Source organism: Elgaria multicarinata, chromosome 12 (genome assembly GCF_023053635.1).
Source record: "Elgaria multicarinata webbii isolate HBS135686 ecotype San Diego chromosome 12, rElgMul1.1.pri, whole genome shotgun sequence".
NCBI lineage: Eukaryota > Metazoa > Chordata > Lepidosauria > Squamata > Anguidae > Elgaria > Elgaria multicarinata.
In genome coordinates this window covers 11017625-11040878 of record NC_086182.1, presented here as the reverse complement: position 1 = coordinate 11040878, position 23254 = coordinate 11017625, and the positions used below count along the sequence as shown (strand labels likewise).

The 23254-nt window shown below is 43.8% G+C and overlaps 1 protein-coding gene and 1 non-coding gene across 6 annotated transcripts in view; one reads left to right on the top strand and one right to left on the bottom strand.

Annotated features, from left to right (window-relative positions):
• Nucleotides 1–10875: 10875 nt before the first annotated feature.
• Nucleotides 10876–10982, bottom strand: LOC134407703 (U6 spliceosomal RNA). The gene has a single exon (XR_010026055.1). It is a non-coding gene; the product is annotated as a U6 spliceosomal RNA (small nuclear RNA).
• Nucleotides 10983–17285: 6303 nt separating this feature from the next.
• BIN3 (bridging integrator 3) overlaps nt 17286–23254 on the top strand; it is a 149036-nt gene continuing 143067 nt past the window's right edge. For 2 of the 5 annotated variants that reach the window (XM_063138950.1, XM_063138951.1), the window contains exon 1: nt 17337–17363. Coding sequence is in view for 1 of the 5 variants with exons in the window: in XM_063138949.1 (XP_062995019.1) it covers nt 17356–17363 (8 nt within the window). In the remaining 4 variants the exon portion in view is untranslated. Of the gene's footprint in view, nt 17364–23254 lie in introns of all 5 variants that reach the window. The other 3 variants (XM_063138949.1, XM_063138953.1, XM_063138952.1) reach the window with 3 other exon arrangements.

Below are 23254 nucleotides of genomic sequence, written 5' to 3'. Positions count from 1 at the left end.
ATGAAATTTTAGCCCACCACTCAGCTGTTTGGCAAGCTGTGTGAAGTGCAATTATGGTGGAGATGGCAGTGTGTGGGAATGCGTATCTCTCACCCTTGCCCAGATGATTGGCACTGGGAAAAGCAGTTCCTAGCATCAAGCACCTGAGTGGGGAGAAGGCACAATGGGCTCTCAGCCTGAACCTCCTCGTTGAACCTCCCCATTCCTGCATGCTGAGAAGTTGAGGAAGGGCTGGATGAGCCAATGTTCTCAATGGTGGCATTCACATTTAACAGCAAGCTGTATCTTAGTACAATGGGAAGAGGCAGTGGTGAGAACTCCTCCCTTTAACTGATCTCTGCTTTCTCAGTAAACCATAGCTTATCATTGCGTGCTGATGGAGCAAATTGCCATTTAAGCAGGCCACCTTTTGCTGTGTTCACATACAGCTGCCAACTGTGGTTTGCTGGGAAACCAAACACCAGGAAATTGTTGTGTGTGAGGAGAGTGGAATGTGGTTTGCCATATAGGGCAGCTTCTTTAGTTTCTGACATGCTTGGAGTTTCCTTTTCTTCTGGGAAATTTGGCTTTGACAGTCAGTACCTAGAAGGCAAGATTGTCCTCTCTCCCTACCTCTTATCTCCAAGCTTCACCCACATTATAGGGCATGAGACAGAGGCAGGATCTACACTACTGCTTTATAGCAGTATTGAAGTGCACTGACAGCTGTTGGGGCCCATGATACATCTACACCAAGCAGGATATAACACTATGAAAGCAGTATATAGAATGTGCCATGGGCCCCAACGGTTGTCAGTGCACTTCAATACTGCTATAAAGCAGTAGTGTAGATCCTGCCTCCATATACCGCTTTCATGCTTGGTGTAGATCTGGCCAGAATCACTTTGCAGTTGAGTTTAAAGCACCAGCTTTTATTTAGACCTGCAGTCCACCAACACTTTTGAGAAGGCAATGTACACACTTGACCCATGCAATGAACAATGGATTCTTAGCCTGCTGGATTCACACAACATGCTAACCCACCCACTATGGATTGTTGCTGAATCATGGGATGTTGTGTTATCTGAACACAGCGTGTTAACCACAAGGTGGGTTTATCGCGTTGTCTGAATGTAGTGTGTTTTCCACAGGGTAGGTTACTGTGTTGTCTGAATGCAGCACATTTTCTACAGGGTGGGTTAACGTGTTTTCTGAATGCAGTGTGTTTTCTGCAGGGTTGCTTGTTAACCATGCAGTATGGCTTGTTAACCACCCTAAACAACCCAACAACAAGGCATGGATTCTCAAGAAAATAAGCCATACTGCATGGTTAACAAGCCACCCTGTGGAAAACACACTGCGTTCAGACAACATGTTAACCCACCCTGTGGAAAACGGTTTGGGGGCAGGTTATTTGAAGGAACGCCTCCTCCCATATGTACCTGCCTGGACCTTAAGATCATCTACAGGGGCCCTTCTCCATGAGCCCCTGCCAAAGGAAGTGAGGCAGGTGGCTACTAGGAGGAGGGCTTTCTCCACTGTGGCACCCCGGTTGTGGAATGAGCTCCCCAGAGAGGTCCACCTGGCGCCTACACTGTACTCCTTTTGTCGCCAGCTGAAGACCTTTTTATTCTCTCAGTATTTTAACACTTAATTTTAACTTAAATTTAAATTTTACTGTTCTAACTCTGTATTTTAATCTTATATCAATTTTGCTGCGTGGTTACATCCTGGTTGAGCTTTTTATACTGTATTTTGTATTTGTGCTTTTAACCTGTTGGTTGTTTTATTATGGTTTTAATTTTTGTGAACTGCCCACAGAGCTTCGGCTATTGGGCGGTATAAAAATGTAATAATTAATAATAATAATAATAATAATTAATAAATAATAATAATAATAATAATAATAATAATGCTGTGTTCAAACAACACAAAAGCCCATGGTGGGTTAGCATGTTGTGTGAATCCTGCCAGGGAGTAAACCAAAAGAGGTCTTCTTGTATACACTAGCAAATAATATCTGAAACGTAAACATCAAAATATTTATTTATTTATTTATTTTATTACATTTATATACTGCCCCATAGCCGAAGCTCTCTGGGCGGTTTACAAAAATCCTGAGCCCAGGACATATGTGTCTCCCTAGTACACGATCTCACTCCCAAGATACTAAAATGTTTAGAGTGTCAACGGTCAGCACAAATAAGGGCTCAGCTACATAGTTACCCAAAGCAATGCTCAATCTCAATTTCCCTACCATGAAATTCTTGTGCCTTTATGCTCCACAGCCCATGTGAAAGGCACTTGTGTGTTACAATGGCACAATGTGCAATTAGGTGGGATGTTTTCCTTGGCCTGTGGATACCCATGAAAGCTCCTGTTTGCCTCTCCTCCCTCTCTGTTTTTCAGAATCCCATGAGACCTGCACAACTGCTTCATGCAGATGCTGTTGCATATATAAATTTCAGAAAGAAATAGAGTTGGGTCTCATGTATATCTGTGTTTGAAAATGAACACTACGAAGGAGAGCCCAGAAACATGGCTAAGAGATGTGAGCACCCGAGTCGCTGAGAACACAAGCCCTCAGCCTTATCTAAAATGCCGAGATTACATTAGATAGGCTGGATGGGAAGAATGCACAGCCTCCAAACAAGTTCTAAAGAAATCTTAAATGCCTGGTTGAGCAGGTGGATGGGTGTGGAGTTTGTCTTGGTCAACAAACAACATAACAAATTCTGCCCACAAAGTAGTGATGGAATGCTTGTGCAATTGCAGCCCCACACCACAATTACAAAAGTGATGAATGTGTTCTCATGCGGAGCTTCTGCATTTTCCATTGCTCAAGAAATGCAACATCCCCATGGCAAAAGAATTACCTGGGCAAAGCGCATGTGGGTCTTGTGCTACAAATGGGAAACAAATGTACGTTGGCTGAGTTTGCACAATACACTAATCAACAACCAGTTGTTGTTGAACCGTCGGTTGTTTGTTGAACCAAAGGTGAGTGTGTTGTCTGAACCCAGGACATTTCCCACAGGGCGGCTTGTCAAACATGCAGTGTGTTTTTTTTGTTTTTGTTTGATTAACAAGCCACCCTGCAGAAAACATCCTGGGTTTAGACAACATGCTAACCCTACCCTGTGCCTGTTTGCATTCTCTTCCCCTCCTTATTGCTTTACCATGATTTTATTAGAATGTAAGCCTATGCGGCAGGGTCTTGCTATTTACTGTTTTACTCTGTACAGCACCATGTACATTGATGGTGCTATATAAATAATAATAATAATAATAATAATAATAATAATAATAATAACAGTTCAACAAACAACCCACAGTTCAACAGCAACCCACATACAACCACTGAGGATGGCTTAGCGTGTTGTGTGAACAGCCCCATTGGCTTCGTGAAAACTGAGAAGCAGTGTGGTGTAGTGGTTAGAGTGTTGGTCTAGGATTGAGGAGACCCAGGTTCAAATACCCATGAAGCTCACTTGATGACCTTGGGCCAGTCACTGTCTCGTGGCCTACGCTACTTCACAGAGTCATTGTGAGAATAAAGTCAAAGGTGGGAGAAGCGTGGATGCTGCCTTGATCTCCCTGGAGGAAAGGTGGGATGGAAATGTAATACATAATGGAGGAGGGCCATGATCATACCGAAAGGCCCTGCGGCAGGTGGGTTTGCACCAAATAGGTACAGTTGGCAGGTGAGCCCCATCATATAATACAAATTCAGTTTGTGCCAGCAACTGAGGAAATAGAGCTGATGTACATACCTATTACATAGTTAAAGCAATGGTATTCCCCGTAGTAACCTATGGCTGCGAGAGCTGGACCATAAGGAAAGCTGAGCGAAGGAAGATAGATGCTTTTGAACTGTGGTGTTGGAGGAAAATTCTGAGAGTGCCTTGGACTGCAAGAAGATCAAACCAGTCCATACTCCAGGAAATAAAGCCAGACTGCTCACTTGAGGGAATGGTATTAAAGGCAAAACTGAAGTACTTTGACCACATAATGAGAAGACAGGATACCCTGGAGAAGAGGCTGATGCTAGGGAAAGTGGAAGGCAAAAGGAAGAGGGGCCGACCAAGGGCAAAATGGATGGATGATATTCTGGAGGTGACAGACTTGACCTTGGGGGAGCTAGGGGTGGCGACGGCCGACAGAAAGCTCTGGCATGGGCTGGTCCATGAAGTCACGAAGAGTCGGAAGCAACTGAATGAATAAACAACAAAACATACCTATTCTTTACGTACAGTTGGGGAGGCATGCAAGGAGTCTGCCCCTTTTTCTCATTTCCCCATAAAGGATCTTCTCTTTCTGGAGCTTGGGAACAATTCCCATGCCACCTCTTTCCAACCCTTTTCCCTGCCCCTTTTGCACTGTCCTGTCCTAGGGATATACAGACGACTTGGTACTGAACAGGGCATTCTCATTTGTAATCCATTTGGCCGAGGTGGTGGTGGTGGTGGAAGACTTGATCCAAAGCATTAGTAAGCAATCGGCATCTGCCTGCACTTGACTGTTGCCATATTCAGCACACAGAGATGGCTAGGTCTGCTTGGCGACTGACAGATGGTAGCCTTTCTCTTCCTCTTCCTGACTGACTGCTTTTAGGATGCAGCTGTTGTTGTTTTTTGTGTGGAATGGGATCGTTTTCTATGGTGTTGTTAAAAAAAAAAAGTTCTTGCATTGTTGTTGTTGTTGTTTTGTAAGCTGCCTTGTTGGGAGGCTTTTGTCCTGAAAAGTAGCATATACCTTTCTTCACTGAATGGATGAATGAATGAATGGCAGGCCACACTGTAGGCAGGCTCAAACACTAGGCAAAAAACAACACCCCAAACCTGGAACAAGATGGGACTCCCTGGGGAGCCTCGTCATTGGCTCAGGTGACCAAACTAGCTGAAGGACAGGAGCTGCAATTTGTGGTGGCTCAGGGGAACACAGCTGTGCCAGCTAGGTGTAGCGGCAGCTGCAACAGGGGTGGAGGAGCTTGGATGCAAGTCCTGGGGTGTGAAGCTATGTTGCAAGCCGGTGCAGCATACCTGCTCTGCTGTCCTCATTTTGACTGCAGGGCAACCTCTGGTCAGGACAGATCTCGGCTTTGCGCAAAAACTCCTGGATGCTGGATGGAGCAAGCTGCCCTATTTGGAGTTGGATCATTGGTCCGTCTAACTCCAGTGGCGGCTGGTGGCTCCAGTGTCAGAGGGGCAGTGAGTCCACTCGGGGGTTTCGGGTAAAGCCAGTCACAACTCTAAAGAAGCTATCCAAGATGCTCCGCAAACCTCCCTTTGTGAGGGGTACCTGTTGCAAGGATTAAATTTCCTCCTCTTTAATGTTACTTTGCTGTGTTGAGTTTAGCTAGTGAAACTGCCTTTACCTTTGCTAATTAGGTGATCCTGGTGTTGCCACACTGGATGTTATTAGACGTACCAGTTAAAGTGGCTGCTTCCATAGTTGACATTGCTTGGCATCTATAAAAATTAGGCTCTAGAGGTCACTAGCTAGTTGCCCACTGCAAATATCTATAGAGCAGGGATCACATGTCACTGGTTTAAAGCCAGAGACTTTTATTTCTGAAGCATGCTGTTCATTTGATCATTAGACTTTTACAGTAGTATAGTAAACAATAACAAGAGGTAAATAGTTCACAAGCATCATTATTCCATCTCTCCTCCCCTCACCCTAATCGACAGTGCAAGAAGGACTGCAAAATACAGCATAAATCAAAGGAGGATCACAGCATGTATATCACACTGTTCTTGTCCAGTTTCGACAACTCATTTGTTTGACTTCATATAACTAAAAAATAAAATGAAATAAAACAAGCCCAATTATCTAAGAATTAGCTCTTTTCTCTTTAGATTCATTGCCAGTACACAACAAGCCTGCTAGCTTCTGCATGGTGTCAATATCCCAGAACTTGTTAATCCACTGAGTCACACTGGATGCCTGGGTATTTTTCTAGTTCTGAGCCACACAATGATTTGCAACAAATTCACAGGCAGATAACATCTTTATAATTTTTTTTTTAAAAAAAACACCTCTTTCCAACTATCATTAAGTAGTATCAAGTAGGCTTTCAGTGCTATGTTGTGTGGGCCTTTCTTTCTTTAAAATGGCCTTGACTACTGCCTGTCTCCAAAATCAGTGGTGCAGCTAGGTAATTTTAAACCCTGGACCTAGTGATCTTATGAGGGGCAAATGGGATGGGTGGGGGAGACAGTTTTAGACAGCCATGTGTGTTAAACAACTACCATTTCTCTTCTTTCTCCACCCAGCTGCTACTCCATGCTTTACAACTGCTTCTACATTCCTGATATGTTAGAACAATAACAAGACTGTTTGCCAATCCTGATTTTAATAATAATAATAATAATAATAATAATAATAATAATAATAATTTCATTTCTGTGATACCCCATAGCTTTCATGTTTGCATTTCAAACTCAATCCATAGCACTATCATGACTACAGGAATAAAACCGAGTTTGCTTCAGCTGTCCTGATGCCCACACCACCTGTTGCCACTCTGGACATTTGGGGCCCACTGGGGTACTATGGAGCCCTAGCCTTTGGCTCCAAGGTCCAGCTCTAGCTGCACCGCTGTCCAAAATGCTTGTATGGAAGAGCAGGCCTACCAAATCTGTAAACGGGTAACCTTTGCTCCACATCTTTAAAGAAAAGAGCAACTATTTCAACTATTTCTTTGACCTGTAAAGTGAAGATTGCCCCCCCACACACACACACTAAATTAGAATTGAAAGGATTTCATAGAGCAATCTGAACACATTTGAATTTGTTGCAGATTTCTCTGTCATTCCTAACTCTGGCCCATGGATACAGTCCTACTCTTCCCTATGCCTTGTGCTGTAAAGACCAGACCGGAGGATGCATGCCATGTATAACTGCATCTCATGTCAGTCAATTTTATTGCATATAGCCATAGGTTCTTGCAGGTGCCTGGATTTCATGATCTGTGGAGAAAATTTTCATAGCAGCTGTGGAGGTCTCCGGTCAGGACCATGACATGTGAAGAAGGAGGTTTAAACCTTCCTTCCTGCTGTAAAGGAAGAGCGCCCAGCAACCTGCTGGCTCTTGACTGGATTTAGCACGGATCCCCAGGCTCAGACACTCACGGCTCACACAAGATGAGGTTTAAGACCATTTATTTGGAAAAGGGTAGGAATACATGGGATTAGCAGAATAAAACCATAAAAGCATGCATAAATGTATAAGAACCCAAACCAAGCAAGCTAGAAACTAAAACTACAAAGTTATACATCACCCAGACCGCACTCAGCCGACACCTCCCTGTTCTCTTCACATTTTACTCCTTCCCCCCTCCCTTCGGCTTTGATGCGTGGAGTTTCTTCACACTTCAGCCCGGGATGGCTAATCACTCAAGGACACCAGACAGTTACAATCAGCCTGGCTCCGGTCGTCTCCCCCTCACGCAGCTGCCTGGTTCTTATCTCCCCTCCTGAAGGACCATAAAAAACCATAAAATTCATACATTAAAACCCATGCCAGTCCCAAGGTCCGATTAACCCTCACCTTACCCTTACACCTGCAACCCAATCCTGATGAATATCTCCCCCACATCAAAGCTTCTATTCCCCCACCCCACCGAAAGAGACGCTGCCACTGGTGTGCCTATGCAATCAGCAATATGTAAAGCATTTCTAACCAAAGATGCTGTTCTTCAGGTGCAAAGTCTGAATATTTACAAAATTAAGCACCCACTCTTAATGCAGGTAGCTAGTAAACTGCACATTACATTAGGGTGACCATATGAAAAGGAGGACTGGGCTCCTGTATCTTTAACAGTTGCATAGAAAAGGGAATTTCAGCAGGTGTCATTTGTATGTATGGGGAACCTGGGGAAATTTCCTCTTCATCACAACAGTTAAAGCTGCAGGTGCCCTGCCCTCTTTTAAAGCTGGTCACTCTAGTACAGCTCCTGCAGCTTTAACTGTTGTGATCGAAGAGGAAATTATCCCAGGTTCTCCATATATACAAATGACACCTGCTGAAATTCCCTTTTCTATCCAACTGTTAAAGATACAGGAGCCCTGTCCACCTTTTCATATGGTCACCCTACATTACATAAGCTATAAATTGGTACTGGCCCAGCCTTGAACCTAGTGTAGAAAGGTGCAGTGTGCATCTACACTGAGATATTGATTTGCTATCTGATTAACTGTCATGTCTTCTCCCATGGAATTCTGGGAAAGGTAGTTTAGAGAGAGAGTTGAGAATTCTCCATTAGAGATCGCTAGCTCTCTTCATCAAACCACAGTTCATTGCAGTGAAGGGGATTCTTGCGGAGGGAGAACAGCTAAGGCAGTTGCAAACTATTTGGGATGGTTGAAAAAGAGGGGATTGCAAAGTGCTCCCAAAGGATCTTTCCAAACTGGGAAAACTGGCATTAAAATGCTGTCAGATTCAGGACAGGAAATACTTATTCACACAGCGCATACTTAAACTGTAGAATCCACTACTGCAAGGTGTAGCAATGGCCACCAATTTGTAAGGTTTTAAAAGGGGATTCAAATAATTCATGGAGGAGAAGGCTAACAATGATTTTACCTCCAGTATCAGAGGAAGTATGCCTCTGTGTATACAGGTTGGTGGGGAACATGGGCAGGAGGGTGCTATTGCTATTGTGGTCTTCTTACACTGCAGGGAGTTTAGAGGGCCACTGTATGAACAGAATGCTGGTCTAGATGAACCTTTGCTCTGATTTCACCAGGCTCTTCTTATGTTTAGTCCTCTGTAGTGACCCTTAAACCACTTCCTTGGGAATAGTCTCCTTGACTTGTATGACATCCTGCCAAGCTTTGAGGATGTGCAATCTAATGGGAATGATCTGCCAGCTTTACTCAATTTGTCCAGCCTGGCTCTGTGCCCATGCTTAACTGATTAAAAGAAAAGCAAAAAAATCTGTCTTGACATGTGTTGGGTCTTGGGTAATGCTGGGCTGGCTTCCTGGAGGGCAGCCTCTCCTCACGAATAAATCAAGTTGAAAATGGGAAGGTGTCTTCACAATTAGCAATGAAGAGACAACAGGCATTTGTGCATCATCCAGCAGCCGCTGCTCACTCGCCTGCTGGAAAGGTATGAAACTGTTGAAATGCAGCTGGAACGGCTTGTCATCAAACAACAGATGACGTGGAGATTAGGCAAGGCTCTTTCTCTGCCTCGGAGGATGAACACAGGGGTTATGAATGGAAGCGGCAGAAATGACCTAGACGTAGAAAGCTTTTTTTGTCTTTTTCTTTATGGACCTTATGGGATGCGCATTCCAATTTGGCCGTGGCAAATAGTCAGGGCGCAACAGAGGGAACCATTCCTAAGCAGATCCTTTGATTAAATGTTCATTGGACATGGGACACAGCCTTCTCTGGAGTTGTGCCAACATTGTAGAACCCCCAACTCTAGGTAGGCCTGGCTGTCTCCCTCTCCTTTGGCTTTTAAGCAAATGGAGATTATCTTTTTCCTTCATCAGGCCTTTGAATTATTTTAATTATTCCCACCACTGCTGCTATAAATGGTATTAATGCTGCATCACTTTTGAGCCCTGCTTATGGTGTGTATTTTGTTATCACTATATATCTCGGGGTGGGCAACCTATAACCCTGGGGGCTAATTTCCTTGGCCTAATTTCAAAAGCCCAATGCAAGTAATTAGTTCAGGCTTCTGGCAAGAGCGACACCCCCACAGTAGCCCACTGGCCAGAGAGGGAGAGAAAAGAGGTGTCCCCCACCCAGTTTTGGCCCTGGCTCCTCCCACCACCAGCTTCAACTCCACCCTCTGCTGGCTTGTGGTCCCATTGGTTTTGCCCTAGACATGCAAAAATGCGCATTGCATTGACTGACCTTCATTTCACTCCTGCCTGATATCCTAACCAGGTCTTGTCATTGCATCTGTCTTCCAGGCAAAGCCCTCTGAATATACAAAAATACCTTGTGCCAAAGGTCTCAGCTGGAATTGGCAAGAAGCTCTGCTCCCTAAATTCCATGCTACCTTTTCTGCGAGAAGGCTTTTGATGGCCAACTCACACCTGTTGTTTGGTACCGTGGGTTGTTTTTTGTTTGTTTTTGCAGCTGCCTAAGATGTGGTTTAGGGCACAGTCCGTGGCTGCCTAAGACATGCTAGGAATTGTTGGGCTACTTTCTGTCTAAACATGCATAGGATTGCAACCTTACTTATCTATTAGGCCTCTAGGGCAAGTATTAGAAGTTTAACCATTTTAACCATTTCTTCACTTGACTGCATGATAATGTTATTTGTTTGTTAATTAACCTAACCTTTGATTTATTAAGCCGAAGTATTCTGATCTACATAGGAGTTTTTTGCAATGTTATTTTCTATTATTAATATTATATTACCATAATAATACAGAAACATGGCCTAAATAATTAATTGATTTATTGTTTATTTATTTATTTCATTTCTATACTGCCCCATAGCCGAAGCTCTCTGGGCAGTTCACAAAAATTAAAACCAAAGTATAAAACAACAATATAAAACCATAATATAAAATACAATATAAAAGCACAACCAGGACAAAATCAACAGCAGTGCAGAAATACAAATTTAAAAACAGTGAAGTTAAAATTAATATATAGACTGTTAAAATACTGAGAGGATAAAAAGGTCTTCATCTGGCATCTAAAAGAATATAGTGTATGTAAAACACATTCTTACATACCCACCAGATATTATTATTATTATTATTATTTATTGCATTTTTATACTGCCTAACAGCCGAAGCTCCCTGAGTGGTTCACAAAAACTAAAACCATTCAAAGTATAAAACGAACAGTATAAAAACATGATATAAAATACACATTAAAAATTGATTAAAAACATACCATACATGATTAAAACATTAAAAATATGGAACGCTTCACGAATTTGCGTGTCATCCTTGCACAGGGGCCATGCTAATCTTCTCTGTATCATTCCAATTTTAGTATATGTGCTGCCAAAGCGAGCATATTTTTTTCCATAAGTGTAATACATCCATCATTATATTTTGTTGGAAATTGGTAGATTTGGGGCATGTCTACACCAGGGGAGGGGAGGGGGAGGATCTCGTGATATGCTGATCGCAAGATCCTCCCCCTCAGTCCACATGGGCCACGCAACATCCCGGGCATCGCTCCTGTTGCAGTGGCCATTTTTTTAAAAAAAAACAAGAAGAACTGGCGTGCACAAGCACTCCAGTGAAAATTAAAAGGTAAAATTAAAAAAAAAAATGATTCTGCTCCCCTCCCCACCTCCATTGGGCACAGAGCACCAGAAGAGCTCCGTGCTCCGTGCCCAGCTCCTTATATTTACTCGCAGGGAGCTGGGACAAAACCGGGATGGCTGCCCACACCTCCCGCGGTCTCGAAACGATCCTGAGACCATGGGAAAAATCAGGCTAACAGCCATCACAGTTATTCTGGGGAAATGGAGGGATCATCGCTCCCTGCCCCTGGGAACCCTTGTGCATCATGTGGATGCAAAGGGATGATCCTGAGGCGATCCCCAGAATAAGGCATCATCTAGACATGCCCTTTGACTAATCTTATCTCACCCCACATTAAGGATTGTCTTAGGCAAGCGATGGAAGTCTGAGCTAACTCCATATGGGATTTGGGTGATCAGATAGTAGAAGCTGGCAGAATTGTAATTCCAGCTTAGAGTCCTATTCAGGAGTTGGTAGCAGCTATTGACTTTATGAATATTTGAGGGTAGATTTAATCTCAGTCGTAAAGCTGGAACAACTGGACACCCATCAAATTCAGTTTATGTAATGACCTCTGAGATTCCAGTGTAAGCAAAGAATCCAAAGAACCTTAAGGACAAGTGTGTGTGTGTGTGTGTGTGTGTGTGTGTGTGAGAGAGAGAGAGAGAGAGAGAGAGAGAGAGAGAGAGAGAGAGAATGTTCAAGGAACATAGTGAAAGGTCTCAGGGGCGCAGCACTTAACATGAGTTTGATTTCATTTGAAAGGAGGTCACTGGAGGCTTATGGTGTTTTGTAATATTTGAGTTTATTAACAAATATATAAGTTGAGCATGGGTGGAGGTGGAGAACTTAAATACTCCCACCAGTAAATTCGATTACCCCACATCAGATTTCCAGAGGGAGGCACCCAGCACCTCAAATACTTCCAGAACCCCAAACTCACCTCTGTCTGTCTCTCCTTGACTCAACACTGTAGTTTCTACCATTTCTTTTCACACAGAGACCTTGATTACATCATCCTTAATAGGGGTGAGGTGGGGGTGGGGGTATGCCCCACCTTCTTTTCTGATCTCCCCACCCCCAGCCCAATTCAAAGTGCTAGTATTAACATTCAAAGCTCTAAACAGTTTTGGGGCAAGTTATCCTCCCATACCTGCCAGGACCCTAAGGTCATCTTCAGGGGTCCTTCCCCGTGAGCCCCTGCCAAAGGAAGTGAGGCAGGAGGCTACCAGGAAAAGGGTCTTTTCTGCTGTGGCAGTGTGACTGTGGAATGAGCTCCCTAAAGAGGTTCACCTGGTGCCTACATTGTACTCCTTTTCGTCCCTTTTTGTTTTCCCAATATTTTGGCATTTTACCATCCTGGTCTTTTAACTCTGCTGTTTTAAATCTATCTTTTAGATCTCTGCATTGCTGCTTGGTTTTATTCCGGTTATACTTTTATATTGTGGTCTTAAGCTTCCATATTTTATGCTTTACACTGTACCTTATGGTTTTAATTTTTGTGAACTGCCCAGAGAGCTTTGGCTATTGGGCGGTATAGAAATAAAATGAAATAAATAAATAGCTACATTATTTGCAAACCAAACAAGATGGGAGAACATTTAAGAAATTATTCTATATCTAACTGGATAAATAACCATCTGAAATATGATATTAGAGGGGGGAAATGAGGATATAATCAAGAAGTATAAGCTAAGAGACTGGGAAGCACAAGCATTGCTAAAGACTAATGAGGTCAAAGGCAAATAGGAGGAAGTTTGGAGGCCACCTTTAAAGACGATGAGAACAAAACAAGAAATAACTTAGAATGTCACAATACTTAATTAACACTTTCTTCCCATTTGAGTAAGGATGATAGTGAGTAGGTTTGTGTCGAAAGGATGTTTGATGCAAAAGAGCTTGAAGAACTGGAAAGTACTTTGATCAGAAGCTGTGTAATTCATGGTTGGAAAATAGTAATGGTAATTCTTCAGTCCTCTCTTCCCTTCGTCCTGTGCCTTTTTTTCTATTCCTTATTTTAATGAATTTTAATAAAGTCAAAAGAGCATTAACATCTATACATATAAAAATCTTCAGAGGGAAAACAGACTTTAAGGGCACAATGCTGGCTGGGGAGATGTTGTGAGTTGTAGGACTTTTTTTTCTGTCTAAACATGCCTAGACTGTTCCCTAAATGAATCCATTTTCAGCAGTTTCAAAGCCTATGAAAAAATTTCAGGTAACCCTGTTGGTCCACGTGGGGGGGGGGAATCCCAAAATAAGAGAGTAATACTTATTTTTAACTAAAAGGTCATAATGTAGTTCATCAAACTCTTTGCCAGGCTGGATGTTAAGTTTATTTATTTATCAAGTTGCTTTCATGCTTGATTTGCCTTTGCCTATACAGATGCAACTATATTTTGCAACCTGAGCTATGCAAAAGCACCCAGTGAGATTTTTATTCATTTGCCCTGGCCAAATTCAATAGGTAGCTAGTCCTAGCATGGAGAGATGCATGGTGTTTCTGCCCACTGTGCAGTGGTTTAGTGGAGCCAGAACTCCCAGGGCTGAAGCACCAGGACATTCTGATTAGCAGGGATGACATCATCTACCCCCCCCCACTCCCCAGACTTCCCTGTTTCCTCTGAGTTTAGCTGCAATCCTCACAGGACCTGGTGGGGAATTGTATTTTCCCAGTGACTATATAATGTTATGAGCAATCCTAGGGCATGTCTACACCATGGGGTGTAGAGGGGGGGGGAGGATCTCGCAATATGCTGATCACGAGCTCCTCCCCTTGGATTTACACATGTGCATCTGGGGAGGAAGCAGGGACTTTGTCGCGGTCGCCATTTTTTTAGGGGGGGGAAGCAGTGGGGCCAGTTGCACAAGACCGAGGCCCTGAAAAAGTAAGGAAAAAACCTCCCCCCTGAAATTGGACCCCAGGCCCCCTTCCTGCCATCCCAGGGGTGGCGAAATTGCTGCCACTCCCTCCCCTGATGGGCACGAAGTGTGTCACGCAGCACCATGCCCATTTCTGGTGCTGTGCTTACTCGTGAGCACCAGGCGGGACAGGTGCCCACACCTCCCGCAGTCTTGAGACAATCCCGGGACCACGGACAAAGTCGGGATAACTGGGCAACCAGTTATCCTGTGAAAATGGAGGGGTCATCCCTGGTTGCCCCAGGGATCCCCTGTGCATTATGTGGACGCACAGGGATGACCCCGGGATAAAAATCTTGTGTAGACATGCCCCTAGTTGTAATGCAAAGTATTTTGGCGTCGCTTGGTCCAACCCAAGGACTCATTAGTTTTGGAAGTCTTGCAATTGATGAAGATAAAAACTATTACGGGACACTTTGCATGATTGCACAGCCCACCATGGCTTATTTAAGCCATGCTGGGTTGCAGCACTTGCCAGACACTCTTTCGAATATTCAAGCTGCGGGCTGTTTTAAGTTTGCGTGAGGGTTATTTATTGTTCACATAAGCCACCCTCGCAGGGCTCGCATGATACAATAAGCCATGGTGCCTTCCCATCACAGCATGAATATTCAAAAGGCCGGTTGGCATGCACCACGACCCACTGTTTAACTAATTTAAATAATTTTGTGATTGTGCAAACCCAGTGTATAACTAGGTTGTTGACTTTGAGATCACGTGTTTCTCCTTAATGCTGGGAAAAGGAAGTCATGGAAAATCTTGAACAGGTGGTCATGCTATTTGGAGGCATGTTGCGTCTCTCTCCCTTTCTCCTGCAATCCCAGGTCTCTCCAAAGTCCAACATGCTAAGCACTACAGCCCTTTGCCATCTCACTATTCTATGGCTCTCTGCTGATCCTAATACATTGTACATTATGATATGTATTGCTGGTCACCCACACACAAGACACACATATGTAGATACAGATAGTGCCTACATTTTTTGACTTTCCTTTACCACCACACCAATGCTGCTTTGTAGCTATTTTCTCAAGTGAAAAGCCTGTCAGAAAAAATAAATGACAATCCTAATTCAGCACCACAAACATCGTTAAGGACATTCAAATCCAAACTATTAAGTGTTAAGTACTCAAAGTCCTTTGCCAGAATGGATGAATCTGTCAGTTTCATGTTTTCTCTCATTTGATTATTTTTTTATATAGCAAAGCTCTTTCTATTCCAATTACTTAAAAACTTCTGAATTTTGGTAAATTCTTACCGCGCAGAGCGCTTCGGCTATTGGGCGGTATAAAAATACAATAAATCAATAAATACTATAAAATAAATAAATACTGTACAAGTGAACCAAAATCTGTAATTATCCTAGCAGCTGAGGGATGCTGGGAGTTGTAGGACTTTCATTCTGTCTAAACATGCATAGGATTGATGGACTAAAAAGGTGTCTCAATGAATCAGTCGTATTTTAACAAATAAATTACGTGTAATGCAAATCTTTATAAAAACTGCAGTGTTCCCCTTTATCTTTCTTAGGCCAGAACGCCTTTCTAAGATGATGTCTGCTACAACAGATGTGACTCATCTGATCTACAAAGTATGCTCCTCTTTGAAAATACTGTTTTTACCTCTATGCAAATAGATGCAAATTTAATCACTTGACTAAAGCTAATATGAATAATCACTAAACCATGCAACAAAAATAAGTCCTATTAAGTTCAATGGAGCTTACTCTCAGGTATGAAGGTCTAGGATTGCAGCCCAATAGCCAAATACTATGGATGTTCCCTCAGAAATGTCCCATATTACTCAAGGGGAGTTGCTGTCATGGGTGTGTGCAACTCAGATTTCTTTTATTGGGGAACAGCCCTAATATACAAATGTGTGCATGTGAATTTACACAGGCATGTACACAGGAATTTACAAATGCAAATATTAATTTTTAATAGTTCATTTTCAACAGCTTTATGTAAAACATACAGGATTTTATTTATTTAAACTACTTAAATATCATCTCTAAGCTGTTTATATAAGAAATGTATAAAACACAATATAAATGCCAATATAAAATTATAAATACATTAAAATATTGCAGAAACAGTAGAATAAAAATCTGTTTCAATACTATGCATGTCACATGTTTATAGTTCCACGTATTTCTATGGCACATTCCCCAGTAGATGTGTTTAGGATTGCACCTTTAGACTGCAACCTCAACATGGCAATTTACTTGCATGCTCCCAAGTAGACATGGATACTAGCATAGTATTGCACTGTTGCAATGCAGTCCTATTCTGACTTACCTGGGAGATGGTCACTTACCATTGACCACAGTGATACTGATTTCAGAATAAACATGCATAAACTTGCACTGCACTTACTTAAAGGAAAGGAAGAAAAGGCAAACAGAGAGTCGATCCTCCGACTGCATTTGCAATACATGCATAAACCACTGAAGATGAGCGCGCGGATCCGCACCCCCACCCCGTGCTCTTTCTGCACCTCTTCCTTGATCGCCCCTGTGTGCGTGTGGATGCAAAAGGAGTACGGTCGGTGTCGTCACTCCAGTCTTCCTCGGGATGATAACCACCGAAACTGCAGCCCAGTCAGGAGGCGGGAAGCAGCAGCAGCAGCAGCAGCAGCAGCAGCAGCAGCCGCCTCAGGCAGTCGAGAGGGGTGGCTCCGATTTTGGTGGGGCTACGAATCCTTTCTGAGTTTCAGGCAGAACCAGAAAGAACTTGAAAGAAGCTATCCAGGATGCTGAACCTATTTTGGGGGTAGGGTTCAGCACCTTGGATAGCTCCTTTGGAGTTCTGGCTGACGCTGACCGAAACCCAGGATGGATGCACAGCCCCACCGTTACCGGAGCCACCAGCCTCCACTGTCCGCATCCCTTTCCCTCTTGCATAGCTCCGCGCTCGGACTGGACCCAGCCAGGAGGCGGCGGCGGCAGCTGCTGCTGCTGCTACAGCCGCCGTCGCCGCCGCGTTTAGCCTCTCTCTTCCCAACTCCGGAGCATCCTTCGTAATACGCAGCAGCGAAAGGGTTACACCACACAGGCGCCTTCCACTCCCCCCCGCCCCACGCTCAGGCTCCGCCTCCAGGCCCGTGCGTGACGTAGCCGGATCTCGCGCGCCTGCGTCCCTGACCTCACTTCCGGAAGGCCAGGCTAAGCTCGGAGCAGGTGTTTCCGGGAGAGGAGCCGGATCAGAAAGGGGACCATGAGTTGGTGAGCTGCCCCTTAACCTGCTTTTTCTGTCGCCCGAGGCTTCTGCCCCTGCCTGCCTGCCTGCTGTTCCCCCACCCTTTGGCCGCCCCGACTTCCGTAGTTGCCCCAGGGCTTCTAAGCAGCCCTCCTGGGCTTCAGGCGGAGCCCCTTTCCCCCCGCGCACCCCTTGCCCCGCCTCCTCTCCCTTCAGAGAATCTCCCGCACCTTATTCTGGCCTGCTTCCTTATCGACGTTTCTTTTTTTAACAGAGAACTTATGGCGTGAGGGTGGGTGGGGGGTGGGTGGGGGATAATAAATCATAAGGTAGAGTTCCCCGGCCTGGTGCCTTCCAGATGTGTTGGAATGCTAAGCATCGTTATTGGTCCTGAGAACTAAAGCTCCATTTGGGCTCTTCCCCACCCCCACCCCGGGCTTACCGGCATCAACTGCCCTGTGGGGAGGGGGGGACCAAGAAGGGAGACAGGAGCAGGCCAAGGGGACATCATGGCCTACTCCAGTTGGACGGCCCCTCCCAGGAGATAAGTGCACCAGTTGCTGGGGAACATGGGTGGGAGGGTGCTGTTGCACCATGTCCTGCTTGTGCATCCCTGGCCAATGGCTGGTTGGCCACTGTGTGAATAGAGTGCTGGACTAGATGGACCCTTGGTCTGATCCAACAGAGCTCTTCGTATGTTCTTAAGTGGTGAAGCAGGGGCATTCCACCAGCCTTGCTGGAAGTCTTATTTATTTTTCTTCCTTTTCCCTCCCCAACCCCCTTTCCCTTGTGTGTCATGTCTTTTTAGACTGTAAGCCTACAGGCATGGAGGGTTTTTTTGTTTTACTGATTAATTGTAAGCCACTCTGGGAGCCCTTTTTTGGACTGAGGACCAGCATAAAACATACTTTTCATCATCACCATCAATAATAACAACAGTAATTTAGAACCTCCATGTTGGTTTGGGGAAATGGTGGGGGAGAACTGCCACCTTCACCTCTTGCTTGGGAGTGTTGTTTTAACCATCTCATTGGGCCACTGTGAACAATTATAATTATTATTATTATTATTATTATTATTATTATTTATTTATTTATATAGCACCATCAGTAACAATAAAATAGCAAAACCCTGCCACATAGGCTTACATTCTAATAGAATCATAATAAAACAATAAGAAGGGGAAGAGAATGCATCAAACAGGCACAGGATGCTAATTGGGAATGAGCTTTGGTCTGATCCAGTGCTACTTAAGTTCTTAAATATTTGCTTTGTTATATTTTATTTATTATGTAATCTTATTAGTTATAAGATGACCTCCATCCCCCTTCTGGTCCCATCTCCTATGTTACTTTTCAGTACCAGATATTTGGGACAAACATTGGGGCTGCTGTTGGCTCTATGCCCTGCTTGTAGTTTTCTGAGAGTGCATGTTTAGACAGAAAAAAAGTGTTACAACTTTTTGGTTGGGAATGCTAGGAGTTGTATGACTTTTTCTCTCTTTAAACATGCATAGCATTGCACCCTTAGAAACTTTTGGCTTCCTACATTTGGAAACAAAATGCTGGACTAGCTAGACCTTCTGGTCTGATTGAGGAAGGCAGTTCATTAAAAACATAGTCCCAAGTAACAAGCACGTATTTCCATCATTCTTACACACTACATAAACACTCCAACCCTCTAAAGATCCATGAAAGAGAAGCCAGTATTGGGATAATTCTAGAAGAATAGCCATGGTAGTCTACTACAGCAAAAACTTCTAATAGACTTGTGGTATTGTGTGTGCATCTGTATTTTAAAAGCTCACAGTCTTATGTAGCTCAAACTTTCGTAGGCAAGATGCTGTTACAAATGCATGATGTAGACAGTGATGGCTCTGCATTCATTTGTGTGTGTGTATGTATATGAGGTCTGGAGCAAGGACTGTTCTCCAAGGTGAGATTTAGAACATGAGTATTGGAGCAATGCATACAACATTCTGGCTCAATTCAGACAACACGTTAGTCAACACAGTGTGAAAACCACTCAACGGTTGAGTTTCTAGGGGGTACTCTCCACACAACATGTTCTAACTCCAACGTTACGTGACTGGGCTACCATCGCAACATTTGTTTGACAGTTCCTCCACCCTCTCTCTTCCCCCAGTCCTCCCGATAGTATCCCATCAGCCATTACTGCCAAAAAAAAACAAAAAACAATCCCAGCAGCTCTCCTAGAGCAGTACTCGCTCCTTTTGCCACTCTTGCCAGGGAATTCTGTAGCCAGTGGGAAAAGTCAACATAGTGCAACGGAAAACTCCATGGAGCCCGCCACACAACACGCAACACAATGGTTGTACAAGAACTCACCTCTGCACAGCGTGGATATTCTGCATTGAGTGTTTTCCTGCCAGACAGCACGTTTCTCAATGGTGGTGTAAAAACACCATGGAATTCTAAAATCACCGCTGAGAAATCTGTTGTCTGAATTGAGCCTCCGTTTGTTCCACTTTCACCTCCTGACAAGGGAAAGGATCATCCGCTCCATAGAGGATCATGGTTCAGAGCCTGTCTCCTCTCCTCACTGAATCAGGGGCCGACCCACACACCCCTCCAACTCTACCAAATACATAGGCATTTATTATTCCATAGTACTTCGTTAAGTATAACTTCCCATTACCCCTCAGATAAATTGGGGTTTTTTTTCCTGCTCTGGAATTTTTTTTAGTGAGACAGGCTCAAAGTACTTAGAATGGACAGTAATGCTCCAGCTTATCTGAATCCCACAGGTTAGAATTTTACCTGGTTTGTACATAATGGCTAACTATGGTGTAAACAACCCATAGTCAACTGTGGAGTGCGTGTACATCCCAACATTTGTTCTGCTTTACATCCAGTTTTGTAAACAACCTAGGAATGCCCTGTCCCTGGGCTGTTGTCATGATGTGCAAACACGGCAGAGTTTTAACCCAACAATAAACCAACCATGGGTTAACTCTAAACAACCCAGTGTGGTGCGTTCGTACATCAGGACAACAACTGAGGTATGGGTTGTTTCTGGGTTGTTTAGCAAAGCAGAAGCAGGTGAGCGAGCAGGAACCAGTGCTCCTTGAGTTCTGTCTGAACTCATTGGCTGAGTTCAGACGGCACACTAATCAATGGTTGTTTCCCATTCTGTTCCTATTAAACCGCCCCCCCCAGTTGATTAGTGTGTCGTCTGAATTCAGCCATTCTTTTGTGCTCAGAAACAACCCATGGTTTATTAACCACGGGTTGCTTGATCATGCAAACGGGGCTATGTCGTTTGTCTCCAAGTAATGCTGTGGAACTGGCTCTGTTGCCTCATCCTACAGAATAGAGATATTGTACCTCAACCTTCTCCAACCTGCTTCCTTCCAAATGTTTTGGACTACCACCTCCCAGCATTCATAATCATTGACCAGGACTGGGGCTGATGGAAGTTGAAGTCCAGCACATCTGGAGGGTGCCTGGTTGGGAAAGACTACCTAGCTCCTACTCTGGAACAGAATCTGCTTTGCTGTCAAATCACATAATATTCCCACTGTATGGACAGTACAGCTCCTCAACACCCACTGAGCACAACCTGCCTGCCTCTAAGCACTTGAAGGAACTTCTGCCCAGCACAGAGAACTTAATGGGAAATGGACACCTTCTCTCCAAATAATGCACAGTATTGCGTAGAATAGATAAGCCTGTTTCACAATCCCCTTCGGAATAGAATCTGTCTAAAATTCCAGAGAACTTGAGCAAAAGGGACCCATTCTTCTTTCTGTTAAGAGTGCCCATTGATACTGTGTTAATCTCTGTTGCCATTGCCATGTCGTTATGCAGCTGCTTTATTGATGTATTATTGTTTGTTCATATAGCAGCATCATAAGTGTACATGGTGCCTTATAGAATAACATAAAGAACAAAAGGGCCCTGCCATGCGGAACTTACACTATCTAAATTGTGGAGCAAGGTTAAGAAAGGCTTAATGCAAGCAAAGATACATTTAGACTGCAATCCTACACTGACTTAATAGAGAATAGGGCCCATTGCACTTAATAGATTTTGCTTCTCATTGTGCCATTGCGCAGTTAGGCTTCAAGGTTTAGGATCCAGAATAAATAAAAGTAAATATGCTTTTTGTTTCTTAGTCTGTTCATTGACTATTTTTGCTACATCTTGGTTTCCCCATTTTCCAGTCCTTGGGAAGTTATATGGCTAAAATGGGTTTTCTGACTTAAGGAATTTGATGTGGCTGTGACCATATACTGTTCCTCTGTACCACTTCAGGATGGCACCATTCAGTCAATTTCCCCCCTCTACTGTAACAATTGCAGATTGCATCTTCACTTTGAAATCAGTCAAATATACTTAGTTGAGAAGTGCTCCCCATAGCTGTTGCTCCCCCATACAGAAACAAGTAGATAATCATTTTTCTGTAGCTGGCAGATATTTTTCACCTTCAAAAGTAATTATATGAGCCTTCCCCAACCAGGTGCTCTCCAGATCAGCCCCAGCCAACGTGACCAATGGTAAGGAATGCTGGAAGCTGTAGTCCAAAACATTTGGAGGGCACCAGGTTGGGGAAGGCTTAATTTGATAATGGTAGTGCTGTTGATGATCTAGACTGTAATAGCAAACACAGGAAGGTTGCTTAAATCTCACTGAAGTCAACGAAGGTTGTAACTGGTATTTATTGCGGGTAGATTGTTATTAGCTAAAATCAAGGCTTTTACTTGTGAAAAACTAGATGTTTTTAACGCCATTGGCGTTATATTGGTGCATTATTTGGTATTCTTGTAGCACAGTCCTAAATTTGCTTACTTTGAACTCCTGCTTTGCTCAGAGATCTGTTTCTTGGCAAGTCTATTTAGGATTGCAGGCTTGGGTTATAGTCTTGTTCGCATTGAGCAAACCCCATTGACCTCAGTGAGATTTACTTCTGATGAGTAAATATGCATAGGATCCAACTATCGGTTTTAGTTATATGTTGAGGTTTTGCTAACAAAAAGTGGCAGATTTTGAGATGAATTTGTGGCTGAGCAAATCCAAAGGGACATTTGGTATTGCCATATTGGTTCCAAAAAGTCAGGATCCAAAATGTTTCATCTGTTATCTTTTGTTAGACCAACGTAGGACTCATTTGTCTGTGAGATGCTAAAGTGCTTGTGCAGTGATTTTACCACCTCATTTTCACATTTGTTTGTGAAAACAGCCCTTACATAGAGAACTGGGGCCCATCTCAGAGAAAACATTTCCCCCCCCCCCACATTGTAAGTTTCTGTTTTTCACAAAAATAGCTTCCTTTGCGAAATTGAAGTGCCAAAGTCAATGCAGGAGAATTTACCATCTCAGAAATAAAGGTGTGAATTGTTCTCATTGCCCCCACGACAATAATGTGGAGTGGCTTGATGCACATTCGGGACACAATAGCATAGAATTCCTTCCCCATGGGCCTGCCGCTGCAGGTCTTGTGGCAGGTGAAACCTCTGCCATCTCTTCTCCACCATTCGTGCTCCAACAGTGGTAAAGGGGAAAGGGGTGTTGTTGAACAGATTGAAGGATGCCTTCAGCCCACAGGATCCTAAGCGCTCATGTTCCCCGCCAAATAAAGTTTAAAGCCTTCAATGAGAGGGGAACATTAAAATAAAAACACCTAAGCACTGGGGGGGGGGGACTCCCCCCACCATCCCACTTTCACCCTTGCCACAGTGACCAGTGAGGGCTTTGGATGCAGCATATGCTCTGCTATGGACCCTTCCTCCTTGCCCTCCCACCCACCCCCATTGCAGGTAGCCCTGCTCTGCCCATGTGTCTGACAAGAACAGCACCACAGATTTAGTTATACCTGTATCATACTTGGAATAGATCCATTGAAATCAATAGGGTTTAAGTTGGTCATGAACAACTTCAGTTCCATTAATTTTAGT